Consider the following 14,689-nt stretch of genomic DNA (forward strand, 5'->3'; position numbering starts at 1 on the left):
GCCAAAACACAAGAGTATTTCTTTGTATGTAATTAAGTGGAGGGAAGATGGTGGACTGGAAAGCTAATTCCACCTCTTACATTTAAGTATGGCTATCTTTTGGCTCTTAATGAAATTGGTAAAATCAGAATATTCATGTTTGCTATTGCCAACTGCCCTAGTTCTATGATCCATCAGCATCTGAAAATATGCTTTGCTTATGACTAACTCTCCTGTATTATCCTCCCTCTTGTTTGCCCGTTGAAGTCTGACATATCTAACTATTTATGGTTCTGTGTGGATATTCAAGCCTCCTTTGTCTGTTTTAGATTCATGTGGTTCACTCAATGCTTCCTTCCTTCCTTTCTCCTCCAAGTTTCTATGCTTTTCCTCTCCTGTACCTCTCTCTTCTTTTTATACTAATCTTCTTTTCATCTTACTTTCTCTTTCTCTCCAAACCCACAGAAAAGAACCAGTGCTCTCCCAGAACTTCCATTTTTCTTCTTTAATTCCCTCTATACCTTCTGAAGACATAGACTCTATGTCTTTTTCTGTCTTTGTACTAAGAAATGATATCTTTTGAAGAGTATAAAGCAACCAAGAAGAGCTTCTAGCCCCTCTGGGAGATGCAACAGCAATTATTCTTGCTTTTGCCTATTGTTAAATAATTTTTTTTGTTTGTTTAAGAGCTAATAGTGTTAGGGGCAAGTAGTGTCTCAGTGGGGATTGAGAGCCAGGCCTATTGATGGGAGATCCTGGGTTCAAATCTAGCCTCAGACATTTCCTAGCTGTGTGAGCCCAGGCAAATCATTTAAACCTCAATGCCTAGCTCTTACCACTCTTCTGGCTTAGAACTAATACACAGTATTGATTCTAAGATGGAAAGTAAGGGTTAAAATATTAATAATAAAAAAGAACTACTGGTGTCATCATAATTGTGTAAATGGGAGGCATATTAATGGGGACTCATAAGTGATTATAATAAGTAGTAACTTATTCCTTTCCAACATTGGGATCACCCCTAAAATGCCTAGAGAATTGGAGTTGTGATCTAGTAGTTGGGGCATGTCCCCAAGAATCCTAGAGCTCCCAGTGGGAGGGCAAGAAATATATGAACTAGACCAGAGAAAAAGTCGGGGATCATATGACTGTTCATGAGTTACACTAGCACAGTGTCTGGTTAACTGGTCAACTGAGAGGCATAGCAAAATTCCAGCGTCAGAATCTTTCACGATCTAAACCATCCAACCATAATACGTCTAACCTTCCATAATATAGCCAGCCATATAGAACAATATAGCTATACTATATCTATCCCCTCCCTCCAAACGAGAGAGAAAGGAATAATCTCATGGTCATTCGTTAAAACTTCAAGGGTTCTTCTTTCAGCACTTAAAGACGGAAGACCACAGAGGTTGTGACTCTCCTAGAATAGTCTCGAAAGGTAACAACAGAGCCAGATTTAGAGTTAAATCTGCCATCGAGGACCTACAACCAGAGGGGCTTCTTGGGATGGATAAAGATAATGCCATAGCTGGTGCCTGGTGATGTAACTAACGCTCTCTTACTACTGCAACCACTCCAGGGCTGGGTAGCGTTCTAATAGGGCACTTCGGAGCTGAGTCGCTTGTTGCTTGTCTCTAGTCTCAGCAACACAAGTGACCTAGGAGAGAAGCCACAGAAAAGCTTTGTCAAAGCCTCGACTCAAAAGATCTAAGAGAACTTGAACATCTCTTAACCAAGAGATCACTTCAATCATCCTTTGTTCCCCAAGGCATTAACACTAGAATTTTTATCTGTGATAAAGCATCAATCATTCTTCTTCCCATTTTATAGGGAAGCAAACTAAGGCGCAGAGGGGTGAGGTTGATTTGCCTGAGGTTAAGGAGAGAGGGACCGGAATCTAACATTTGTTGTCCTTCAGGCCTTTTCAGTCCTGCCCAACTCTTTATGACTTTATTTGGGATTATCTTGGCAGAGGTACTGGAGAGCTTTGCTATTTCCTTCTCCAGTGTTTCCCATTTTACAGATAAGGAACTGAGGCAAATAAAGGTTTAGTGCTTTGCCCAGAGTTACACAGCTAGTAAATGTCTAAAGCTGCATTGGAACTCAGATCTTGATTCCAGACCTGGTGCTCTAAGCACTAGGCAACCAAATTGCACTTCTTACATTTTTTCCCCTTTCCTCCTCTTATTTCTACAAACAGTGCATATTTCCTTTATCTCTGTGGTGTTCCACACAACACAGTATATATCTGAACATTGATTCCTATTTGTTCAAGACAAGGGTGATTGCTGAAAAAGAGAGTAGAGACATGGTAATCACATTTTCCCTGGCATGATCACGATTTGGAAAAGCACTGTTACTTGTTTCCAGCTTTCATTGTTTTAGACAGAACTGAGCAGTTTTCCTGGTTGGGGAGAACATTGCATTCTCATCATTTGTCTCAGGAGTCTTAAGACCCATGTTCTGTTAACTAGAAATGGAAGTGGGGGTTGCCCTACCTCTCAGTGTTATTGTGAGGAAAAGCTGCAACTCTTAAAAAACTATGAATCAGGACAACTAGATAGGACAGTGGATAGAGAGCCAGACCTGGAGTCAGGAAGACCTGGGTTCAAATCTGGCCTCAGATACTTCCTAGTTGTATGACCCTGGGCAAGTCACTTAACCTTGTTTGCCTAGCCCTTGACCTATAGTCTTAGTTGTTACTAAGACAGAATGTAAGGGTTTGTTAAACAACAACAACAACAATAACAAACTGACTCATAGATCTACTACTGGAAAGGATTTTGGAGGCCATGAAATCCATTCTCATTTTATTGTAGAGAAAACAGAGATCCAGAAGAGTGGTCAAGCAGTTCTGCCAAGAAACAAAGCCAACTTACAGCCTGGGGTGAAAGGGGCACTGATATGGAGGGAATGAGAAGGAAGGTACAGAAGAAGGAGGAAAACAAACCAATGGGAATTATATATCTAGAAATGAAGGGAGCTTACAGATCATCTGGTTCAAACCCCTTACTTTGCAATGGAAGGAATAGAAACCCAGAAAGGTACTTGGACCCAGAGAGGTGTAAGTGACTTATCTGAATTCCCATTGGAGTAGAACTGTGAGAGAGAGAGAGAGAGAGAGAGAGAGAGAGAGAGAGAGAGAGAGAGAGAGAGAGAGATACAAGTACAAACGTATTTCCAAGCTATACTTGGAAATGTAAGTGATGTTAAAAACAAAAGATATAAAAAATCTTAAAACTTAAGACCCCAGGCCATCTAATCCAAGTCAAAGACCCTTTCTCCTTAGGGAAACAGGTTAGGATTTGGTACACAATGGATCTGGAGGGTATGATTTCTGTCACTTGTTTGAATTAGTGGTCACTCAGAAACCATCCATCTTCCTGATGCCTACCCTCCTATCCCTCTTACCTTTGTTGTGAAGAGCTTAGAGGTCACAAACCCATGTTCCTTCTGAATGTCCAGAACCCTGAAAGACACACAGATACAAAGGAGGAATGTGCTGTGGTGCTCTATACTTCTCCTTGGCTGAACAATCACTGTTACGCACTGACTAAGGCAACAGTTGGTCCATAGAACTGCCTCATTCCCCTGCCTTCGAGCTGGGCACTGCCATTCACCTGGCAGTAGGAGCTCCTTTTTCATGGTTGTTAGTACCTTTGACTAAGGAGAATCATGGAAGATCAGGGCCAGAAAGTCACTGAAACCCAGAGATATTAAGTGACTTAGCCAAAATCACCCAGCTAGTAGCAAGTAGGCAGGGGTGTCAAGAATATCTGTTAAGATTTTCTTTTGACTCCAAAACAAGTACAATGATCCCTCACCTATCACAGGAATTACATTCCAGAGACCCCCCACGATAGATGAAAATCCCCAAAATAGCGGCGTTAAATTTATTTTATTATTCTTTGATGGTAAGCATCTTCCTCTGGCACTTGGGTTCACTGCCAGAAGCCTTAGAAGGCGCAGAATGTTTGGGTGGCATAGGGCTTGAAATAAATTGAAGCTTTTATGAAAACTTAACAAAAACACAACACCGCAGGGCAAAACGTGGCAATCAGACACTGATGTGAAGTGGACATGGAGAGATGCTGAAGGTATGAGCACAGTGAGGGAGAGCAAACAGACCGTTGCTACAGTTACTGAGCCAATCAGTGCCCAGGATACAGAATACAGCACTGCAATTCCATCAGCCTTTCATTCCATCAGCCAATAGTACAATCTCAGGTTGGCAAACTTGCACAACCAGTAGTGGCATACTGCATTTCCATTGTGTACAGTCTGGTGTTCATCCACAAAATCCCACGATATAGTGAAAACTCTACAGAATTTTAAATATATATATGTATATAAAAATGTATCAGAACAAACGATACAATTAAGTCATGATAAGTGAATTGCGATATAATGAGGGACGATTGTACTTTTCCCACTACAACACACTATCTCTCTGATACACCTAATCTTAACTTAATTAATTAAATTAACAACTTAAATACATATTTTCCCCATAATCCATTAGCCAGAAATATTCTCCAGGGCTCCTTTTTGCCAGTTATGCATGGAGGAATGGAAAGAGGACTGACTCGCCAGGGTTCGAATCCCAGTTCTACTACCTGTGTGACCTCCAACAACACTCTTCTTTCTGGAGCTTAGGTTCTTCATCTTTATAATGAGAGGGGTGGGGAAATATGATCCCTAAGGTTTCTTCTGGCTTTAAATCTATGATTCTATGGGCATGGTCTCCTTGTTTCTAATCTTCCTATGTTCCTTCCTTTTTATTCCTTCAATATCTATTCCCATAGTTCCCAAAGGTCCCATTTTAAAATAGATTATATTTCTTGGGAGAGGAATTTAAACTTTTAGATCCTAAGGGTGATAAAAGTTACTGTTTCTTCTAAGGCAAAACATCTTCTCCCATATCTAATTCAATCTTTATCTACCAAAATTATATCCCATCAACTTTCATTAGTGCCCAGAGAAAATCTTAGAAAAATGTAAATTACTTGAGGGCAAGAATTGGCCCTTTGGTCTTGAAAACAAAGCCTGGCAAAGGGAAAGTACTTTTTTAAGTTCAAGGTGAATTTAATTTAAAATGGGTGGGAAGGTAACCCCTTCGAGTCTCTAACTGCCTCAAGGTACAAATACTTTCCAGCTCCAACTGAGTGATTTAAAAATCTGAGAGATTTCCGTGGAAACCTGAATAGTTCTTAAACCAGAGGAAGTGAAACCATTCAGTCTAATCTGAGCTTTTCCCAACTTAACCTCCCTACAGAGTCAGAGGTTTCCTTCTTGCCATCTGCTTATTAAGCCCCCTTCATTTTTTTCTTTTCTTTCTGTTTCCTTTTTTAAATCCTTACCTTGTATCTTAGTATCAATTCTAAGATAGAAGAGTGGCAAGGGCTAGGTAAATAGGGTTAAGTGACTTAGCCAGGGCCATACAGCTAAGAAGTATCTGAGGTTCAGATTTCAACCCATGTCCTCCTGACTCCAGGTCTGGCTCTCTATCCACTGTGCTCCCTAGCTGCCCTTAAGCCCCCTTGATTTCTCTCCTTCCTAGGAGAGGTACCCTATCCCAGAGCTCAGGCTCGACTGGGATACTCTGCTATGTAGAACAGTCTGTGATATTACCTTACTGCCTCTCGATCCAGGATCTCCAGCAGCTTGGAAATATCTCCTGTGCCATCACCCACCCAGAGGGAGAACTTGCAAATCCGGCTATCCAAGGTCAGGGCCCTCTGGATGCATTGCTGCAGGAGGTTCAGGCTAAGGTTTCCACTGCTCAAGGCCACAGCCACTCTGCAAAGAGAAAAAACAAATGGGGAAGCCCTTGAGGCCAGCTTAGGGCTCTTCTTTGTGGAAATGATGAGTATCCCTAAGGTCATTGCAATTTGATTCAGGCTCAGTTGTTTATATGTTAAGTGACTTGTCCATAGTCTTACAGCTAAATTCCAGAGCCTCAGGTCTTCTTGACTCCAAGCCCAACACACTACCCACTGTCCCACACTGCCTTGCAGAGTTGGCATTAGTCATTTACAGTTTGGATGTGAGCCCAAACTCAAGATTCTCCCTATTTTTATTCCTTAACTCCCACAATTCCCCTTGGTGAATAAACCAAACTGGACAACACAGGATTTCTTACTCATATTACACAATTTCTCATTCTCACCGTGGTCCTTCCTCCTACCTAGAATAACCTTTCTACAATTCCAATCCAACCTTTGAAGTCCAGCTCAAAAGCTATCTCATCCATGAAGCCTTCCCTGATTCCTTCCAGTCCTTTGATCTTTTGAATTCCTATAACACTTGGTTTATATCTCTCTGATGATCATTAACACATTCTGCTAAGTATTGTATATTTTGTGTATATTATATATATTCTAGGTTTGTGTGTATGTGTGTAGCTTATCTATCTCCTCTACTAGACTATAAATTCTAGGGTTTATGCCAGCAATAGTTTTATTGACAGTATTCAATTGCTTAAGACTTTGTGACCCCATTTTGATAATTGGTAAAGATACCAGAGTGGTTTGCCATTTTCTTCTCCACTCATTTTACAAATGAGGAAACCGAGGCAAACAGGGTTAAGTGACTTGCCCAGGGATATACAAACTAGTAAATAGCTGAGGCCAGATTTGAACTTAGGAAGATGAGTCTTCTAGTACTCCATTCACTGTGCTACCTAGCTGTCCCTTAAGAGTTTTGTACCTCGTACAGGGTTAAGCATATAGTAGAAGTTTAATGAATGTTTATTGAATAATAGTGCAAATAAGAAAACATCCCAAGTAATAAGTGTATTTGTTTTGACAATATTTAGAGAAAGGTTGGGCTGGTCTAAAAATGAATCCTCCTAAATCGATGGTCAGACTCTCACTGAGTCACATTCCATCTAATTCAGAAACTATCCTGGGTCACTTCCTGACTGAGTTTGATCCCAAGTGCAAGATGACCCATGTCTATATCAAGTCACCAATCTTCAAGGATGGAGCCTTTCAGAGTGGTTTGTTTTTCATTGTTTGCCACTCCCTCCTCCCTGGAATGCAGACAGTGGACTTGCCAGCAAAGTTAGCTTTCACACGACCTTGTTGTCTGCTGGCAAGATCCTGAAAAGGAGCTGCCTCTCTGCTATAATGTCCAGTTTTTGCTGGGTTGGCTTCAACTAAGATACATTTCTGTAATCACCAGCATGAGTCACCACTGTCTCTCTTGGACTGGGAAATGGATAAATCTCCCAGGATATCAGTAAAACAGGTCCTGGTCTCAGTGAGCAAAGTGGAGATTCCTAGTCAGCAGTTCTTAAGTCTTAAATTCTCCTGTTTCAAGTTCTAGATTTGAAGTCAGAGAACCTGGACTAAAATCTTGGCTCTGCCCCTTAGCACATGTGTGACCTCAGGCAAATCTCTTCCTCCTAGAGGTAGCTGGATAGCTCCATGGATTGAGTCAGGCCTAGAGACAGGAGGTCCTGGGTCCAAATTTTGCCTCAGACACTTCCCAGCCGTGTGAACCTGGGCAAGTCACTTGACCCCCATTGCCCACCCTTACCACTCTTCCACGTAGGAGCCAATACACAGAAGTTAAGGGTTAAAAAAAAAATCTTTTCCTCCTCTGGACCTCAACTGGAAAATTATTTGGTTGGATTCAATGACCTCCAAGGCCTCTTCCAGCTCCATAGCTTTGTGGTCATTCTTTGACAAGTGCCCTCAGATAAAGACAGCCTGAGGCTGCTCACTTTCTACCCAATAAGCTTTGCATATTCCAACTGTTTTGCCTTTTTCAGGTCCTTCACTTTCCCTAAAATGTTTTCCCCTGTCATCTTGACTGATCCAAATTCTACCCATTTTTCAAAGCCCATTCCAAATCCTCCTCTATGAAGTTTTCCTCAATCACTTAGCCTACAGTCTTCCTTACTTTATGCCTAATTTTCCATCCTGCTTATTTAACCCATGATGCCTCTGTGCTTAGCACATAGTAGGTGCTCAATTAATATTTGTTGAATGAAAGTCCCCATTAGAATTACCATTCATTATTGTCCCAGGGCAAAACCCACCTAGAACAATAATCTTTATTCGGAGAAAGCCTACTGATTAATTGGCAATTCAACTAGACAAATATTAAGTCCTACTATATGCAAAGCATTAGGGATGTAGAGGGGAAAAAAACAAACAAAAAGGTTCGGTTCCTTAAGGGAGTTTATAATTTCCCTTGAACCTCATCTGGCTTTTCCCAGCTCAGAGCATATGGAACTCAGAACTTATTTTATAGATTTTTTTTTATTTAGAATATTTTTGCATGGCTCCATGATTCATGATTTTTCCCTCTCCTCTTCCCTCCCCCCTCCCAGAGTTGACAAGCAGTTCCACTGGGTTATACATGTATCATTTCAGAACTTATTTTAATATCTTGCCCTTGCATATCCATCAGTTGATGCTCACTATCCACACTGTCCAAGAGTATAGACCAAGCCTTAGTAAAATTATAAAGTAGCAAACTTTTCCTCTGGGGTTCCCAATTCTTCTATGCCTTTCCCCCTTGACCTCCTCTCCCCACCACACCAATCTTACCCCCACCCCAGCCCCAAGTCAAGCATTTAGCAACCCCATGCTATAAGGAGTCTCTCCGGTCGAACAAAAAAAAGTCGTTTAGTAAAGTCAGTGAAGTGTTTGGTACTGAGTGCATTATCTTTTCTAGAGGATATTTGTATCTTTTTCAAGGGTGTGATGGAATGGAATAATATTTAATCCAAAATAACATTAGCATTCATATTGTGTTCTAAGGTTTGCAAAACATTTTATCTATGTTATCTCATTTGATGCTGGTAATGACTCTGTAAACGAGGTACCATTATTATCTCAGTTTTACAGAAGAGGAATCTGAGGAGGCTAGGAGAGGTTAAATGACTTGACCAGGGTCACCCAGGTAGGAAGTAGCTGAGGCAAGATTTGAATTCAAGTCATCTTGACTTGTACTCTAGCACTCTAGCCACTATGCTATGTGGTTGGCTCCTCTCTCTAATGGGAGATTTCTGGCAATATTTTGTGGGGGGGGGGAGGGGAGGAGGGAGAGGAGAAACATTTTAAGGGAAAAAAAAAACTTTTGAGGGTCCCTCAAATAGCATCTTGTCACCAGACAATTGATAAGCTTACTAAGTCTCCAAATCCACTATTTTAATTAACTTTAAGGGACTTGTTTATTTCTTAGATTTAGATTCTTGCCCTAAAGGGAAAATGTCTACACTTTAATCTCATTTTTCTAAGAGATCTGGAGAGAATAGACTTTGACTAGAAAGTCATGCTAGCCTGACACAGTTGTCCTTATCTTGTTTTACTTTCACAATCAGTATTTCATTACATTTGCCCTCTCATAGGTTACTTATATGCAGGATACAAAGGGCAATGGACATGCTACTAAATTGTGAATAATGTTCAACTAAGGGAAAGAGCAGAAAACTAGATCGGTCATATAGTCAGAGGTGGTAATGGAAGAAAAGGAGGCTAAGGTAATTGGACATTGTATGTGATAGATCTTTAAATCCAGGGAATCCCTCCCATCAGGTTCAGGGAATGAGATCCTTGAGTCAGGGTTTGAAGATCAGGAAAAAGATCTATAAAGTAATCGAGAGGGGAATAACTTGAGTCTGAAGGAAGCAAGAATTATTTGGTCCAGTTCTGATAAGAAGCCCATTTCCCAAGCTACATTGATGCAAAGCTGGGTCCTTTTCTCATGGCTCATCTTTGCCCCAGTTTCTCTTAAAGGGAAGCTTTCATTTCACAATAGGAGATTACATCCAGGCACCCCAAGCAGTACTTAGGGGAAAATTTATATCTCCAAATGTTTACATCAATAAAATAAAGAAAGAGCAGATCAATAAACTGGGCATTCAACTAGAAAATGTTAGCAAATTACAAATTCTCAGTTAAAGATCAAATTGTAAATCCTGAAAGTCAAAGGAGAGATTAATAAAATTGAAGGTAAGGAAATAATTGAACTAATAAATAGGACAAGGATCTGGTTTTATGAAAAAACAACAAAATAGATAAATAATCAGTTAATTTGATTTAAAATAAAAGAAAGAAGAAAACCAAATTAGCAGTATCAAAATGAATGGCAAATTTACCACCAAAGAAGAGGAAATTTAAGCAATTATTTTGCCCAACAACGTATCAATAAATCTGACAATCTAAACAAAATATATGAATATTTAAAAATACATAAATTACCAAGATTAGAAGAAGAAGAAATAGAACACTTAGCCCCACCTCAGAAAATGAAATTGAATAAGCCATCAATGAACTCCCTAAGGAAAACTCTCCAGGTCCAGAAAGATTCACAAGTGAATTCTACCAAACATTTAAAGCACAATTAATTCAATCTTATATAAACTATTTGGAAAAATAGGTGAAGAAGGAATGCTACCAATTCCTTTTACTATACAAAAATGGTTTTGACACATAAATCAGGAAAAGCAAAACCAGAGAAAAAAACTATAAACCAATCTTCCTAATGAACATTGATACAAAAATTTTAAATAAAATACTAGCAAGGAGATTACAGTAATATATCACAAGATCATACACTATGGCCAAGTGGGTTTTATACCAAGAATGCAGGGCTGGTTCAATATTAGGAAAATGATCAGCATCATTTGCCATATCAAAAACAAAACTGACAGAAACATGTTTATTCCAATAGATGCAGAAAAAAAATTGACAAAATACAACACCCATTCCTATTTAAAAAAAAAAAACACAAACCCAAACACTAGGGAATATTGGAATAAATGGAACTTTCCTTAAAAAGATATCTATCTAAAACCAGCAGCAAATATTTTTTATAATAGGAATGAGCTAGAAGACTTCTCAATAAGATTGGAGATGAAGCAGGGATGCCCATCATAACCATTACTATTCAATATTGTTCTATAAAGCAACTAGAGAAGAAAAATAAATTCAAGGAATTAGAATAGCAATGAGGAAACGAAACTATCATGATCACTCTTTGAAGATGATATGATGCTATACTCAAGAGAATCCTAGAGAATCAACCAAAAAAAAAAAAAAGCAATAGGTTCAATGAACAACTTTAGCAAAGTTGCAGGATATAAAGTAAGCCTACATAAATCATCAGCATTTCTTTATACTACCAACAATATTAAATAGGAAAAGAAAAGAGAAATTCCATTTAAAATTTTTTGCGAATAATATAAAATATCTGGGGATTTACTTGCCAAGACAAAGCCAGAAACTATATGAACACAATTATAAAACACTTTTTATGCAAATAAAATCAGATCTAAACATTTGGAAAAACAAAAATTTTGTTCATGGATAGACAGAGCCAATATAATAAAATTATAATTCTACCTAAATTAACTTACCTATTCAGTGCCATACAAATCAAACTACCCAAAAAATATTTCATAGAGCTAGAAAAAAATAGTAACAAAATTTGTCTAGAAGAATAAAGGTCAAGAATATCAAGGGAATTAAAGAAAAAAAATATAAAAAATGACTTAACTGTACCACATTTCAAAGTGTATTATAAAGTGGTATTTATCAGAACAATTTGGTATTGGTTCAGAAATAAAATAATGAATAAATGGAAGAAATTAGGCACTGAACACAAAGTAGCAAATGCCTGTAGTAACCTAGAATTTGATAAATCTAAAGATCCAAGTGTTTGGGAGAAGAGTTCACTAGAAAACTAGAAAACAGTATGGCAGAAACTAGTCATAGGAACAATATCTCACTCCGTATACCAAGATAAAACCAAAATGGATACATGATTTAGAAATAAAGGATAGTACCACAAGGAAACTAAAGTAGCATGGAATAGTTTACCTGTCAGATCTAAAGACAGGGAAATAATTTATGACCAAAGAAGACAGAGAGAATTATGAGATGTAAAAAGGATAGTTTTGATTACATTAAATTAAAATGGCTTTGTACAAACAAAACCAATGCAACAAAAATTGAAGGAAAACAGAAATCTAGGGAAACTTATAGCAAATGACTTTGACAAGATCTTATTTCTCAAAATTTATGGTATTTGTTTAGAGATATTTTATTTCTTCAAAGTAACTAGAGTCCTAGAGGGCAAAATATATCTTGAATATCGTGTCCACAGCCCTGCCAAAAGTTAGATAAATATTGATTTGTTGTTGATTGGTTGATGTCAGTGAACATTGGCCATCTGGTCTCATCCAAAGCACACAAACAACCATTAATTAATAGTTGGTTTTTTTTTTTTTTCAGTACTTTGTCTATCCATTTGTTACCTTTTACCCTTAAACTCTGGTAACTTGCCAGCCACAATGGCAGCTAGACCAATGGCACCCTCAGCATCTACTGTGACTCTCTCATACTCCAGTAGTCTCAGCATGGCGATCAAAATATCTTCTTCCCTGTCAGAAGGAAATATGAACAATGAAAAAATGAGCAAAATAAAGAATGCCCTTTCTCCCCCATGACAATTGCAATCCTCGGATACCACTTCCTTTATACTTGTAAGCCATCTAGCGACCATACATACGTCACTGTGACAATCTTATCCACGAGCTGCCCCACTAGCTGCAGCGTATTTTTCCTGGAGCATGGCTCACTCAGATCTGCAGAGAAAAAGTGATATGCTCTGGGTTAAGGAGGTCTCTCCCAAAGTTCTACTAAGGAAAACAACAGCTAACCTTAGAAACAGGAAGATTTGGGGTCAGAGTCAGAAAATGGGGGTTTCTACTCTCTGCCAAGCACCATAGCCTTTTTGTCCAAGGAGAATAGTGGAGAAAGCCCTGGATCAGTAAGAGAGCTATCAGGATGCTAACCTTTGGGTAGGAGGAATTGAAATATTAACACCTGTAGGAGATAGACATCCTGGGCTATAGATGTGAGGCTTCCCTTGGGAAAATTGTCAAATGGGACACTAGCTTGGCTAGAGGAAAAGATCCATCAGACTGCCATCTAATAATTTCAAATTTTAAATATTCTTGTGATATTGAGATGCTAAACTTTACTGTTTAACCATCGCTGTAAGATTTCAAGTAATATGACCCCCTCTAAATTCAATGCCCTAGGACAAAGCTCTGATTGCCCTGCCCTGGTTACCTTTCTGGACGGATTATTAGGAGAAAGGCAAATTATAAGTTTTTGCAAAGCTGAAAGTATGACAGGAAGTAAATTGCTACTTGGTGTTAACCATTTAAATGACAATCTTGAATTAAAGAGTTGGCTAAGTAATTAAATAGGAAGCTGTTGAGTTCTTTGAGGGAAAAGACTTGCTTTATTGTTGTTTCATATCCCCAGGAGGCAGAGAATTAGCCTAGGTGCCAGGAAGACCACTGGCATATACCATCCATAACAACTCAGTGCTCTAGCCAAGCCTTGGAGACTTCATGTTGCCAAGAAGATGCTGACCTGCATTGAGAGGAGATTGTTCACTTAGGAGTTCCCTGTACTGTACCAATGGTACAGTAGGCGAAGTTCCAGTCCCCATCACAATCCTTATTCCTAGAGTCTAGCATAATGTCTAAGTAGGTGCTGACTAAATGCTCCTAGATTTGATTAACTGGTCTGTGAAAGGCAAGTGAATAAGAGGAGGGATCTAGGAGCCGTGGTAGGGCTTGTAAAATCAAGGTCTTGAGTGGGTCAAGAGGGTACCTACCTCTATAGAACATATGATTGTCCCCATCTACAAGCTGGCCCATCCTTAGAGAATGCTGTAGGACAGGGAAACTCTCAGGCTGGACACCCTAGAGGGAAAGAGAATAGTGTCAAATGACTTGGAGAAGCTGGCAGGGTAGTTCAATAGAGAAAAATTAAGGAAAATTGGGTTCTCATCTTTGCTGTGCCACTTGCCCAAGTAGGAAAGCCCTAAACTCTCCAGACATCATTTCCCCCATCTGCCAAATGAGGGGGTTAGAGGAGATCTCAATGTGTCTATCAACTCTACATTCCTGCATGTTCTCTTTGTTTTCTTCTGCTCTCCTTTCTTTCCTTTGCTCTTTTTTTTTTGCCAGGATTGATTTACCAGACCCTGGTAGGTCACAGCAGGTTAAAAGCTGGTTCTGAGTGTTGGGGGGGGGGTGCACAATTGCCCCTGAATTTCCCAGCACAACCCGGTCTAGTGGGAGGAGGGAACTTACAATCACAGAGATTTCAGGGTTGAGTTGTTTCAGTGCAGCTGCAGAGCCTGCCAAAAGTCCACATAGGCCTCCAGCAGGGAGCACCACTGCATCCAGGTTTGGTACCTGCCTGAAGATTTCCAATCCCATAGTGCCCAGACCAGAGAGGTACTGGAAACTGTCTTCCCTAATGAGAGATGGAAGAAGGTATGAGTGAGGAAAAAGAAAAATTCCATCTCTGATTCAATGGAAATTGATTCAACAAATTAAAGCAACATTTTTAAGTGCCTGTTATATGCAAGGTGATTAAAAATAAAAACAAAATAAAAATTCCCTGCCTTCAAGGAGCTTTCCTTCTTCTAGAGCAGTAGTTCCCAAATGTTTTTGGCCTACTGCCCCCTTTCCAGAAAAAAAATATTACTTAGCCCCCCTGGAAATTATTTTTTTTTAAATTTTAATAGCAATTAATAGGAAAGATAAATGCACCATCACCATGCCCCTGGATTGCTGCAGCACCCACCAGGGGTGGTAGCACCCACTTTGGGAATCACTGTTCTAGAGGATACGACATACATGCAAATAATAATAGCTAGC

At 39.3% G+C, this 14,689-nt stretch overlaps 1 protein-coding gene across 1 annotated transcript; it reads right to left on the minus strand.

Moving 5' to 3' along the window:
• Nucleotides 1–831: 831 nt before the first annotated feature.
• Nucleotides 832–14,245, minus strand: LOC123236406 (phenylserine dehydratase-like). Its single transcript, XM_044662790.1, has 7 exons — nucleotides 14,117–14,245; nucleotides 13,636–13,723; nucleotides 12,514–12,589; nucleotides 12,260–12,385; nucleotides 5,617–5,784; nucleotides 3,397–3,454; nucleotides 832–1,642 (listed from the first exon to the last, which is right to left on the minus strand). Exons 1-7 carry the CDS (start codon nucleotides 14,243–14,245, stop codon nucleotides 1,547–1,549), a joined length of 741 nt encoding a protein of 246 aa, XP_044518725.1. The 3' UTR covers nucleotides 832–1,546.
• Between the last annotated feature and the right edge of the window lie 444 nt (nucleotides 14,246–14,689).

This window comes from Gracilinanus agilis, chromosome 2 (assembly GCF_016433145.1).
Source record: "Gracilinanus agilis isolate LMUSP501 chromosome 2, AgileGrace, whole genome shotgun sequence".
Lineage (NCBI taxonomy): Eukaryota > Metazoa > Chordata > Mammalia > Didelphimorphia > Didelphidae > Gracilinanus > Gracilinanus agilis.

Excerpts from the sequence above, each read along its gene's own strand:
- LOC123236406 (XM_044662790.1), bottom strand. The coding sequence starts at position 14,245 with ATGGGATTGGAAATCTTCAGGCAGGTACCAAACCTGGATGCAGTGGTG. Across the intron at positions 13,724-14,116 it reads ACCCTGAAATCTCTGTGATT|GGTGTCCAGCCTGAGAGTTT; the intron begins GTAAGTTCCCTC and ends CTTTCCCTCTAG. Across the intron at positions 3,455-5,616 it reads CTGGATCGAGAGGCAGTAAG|GGTTCTGGACATTCAGAAGG; the intron begins GTAATATCACAG and ends TGTGTCTTTCAG.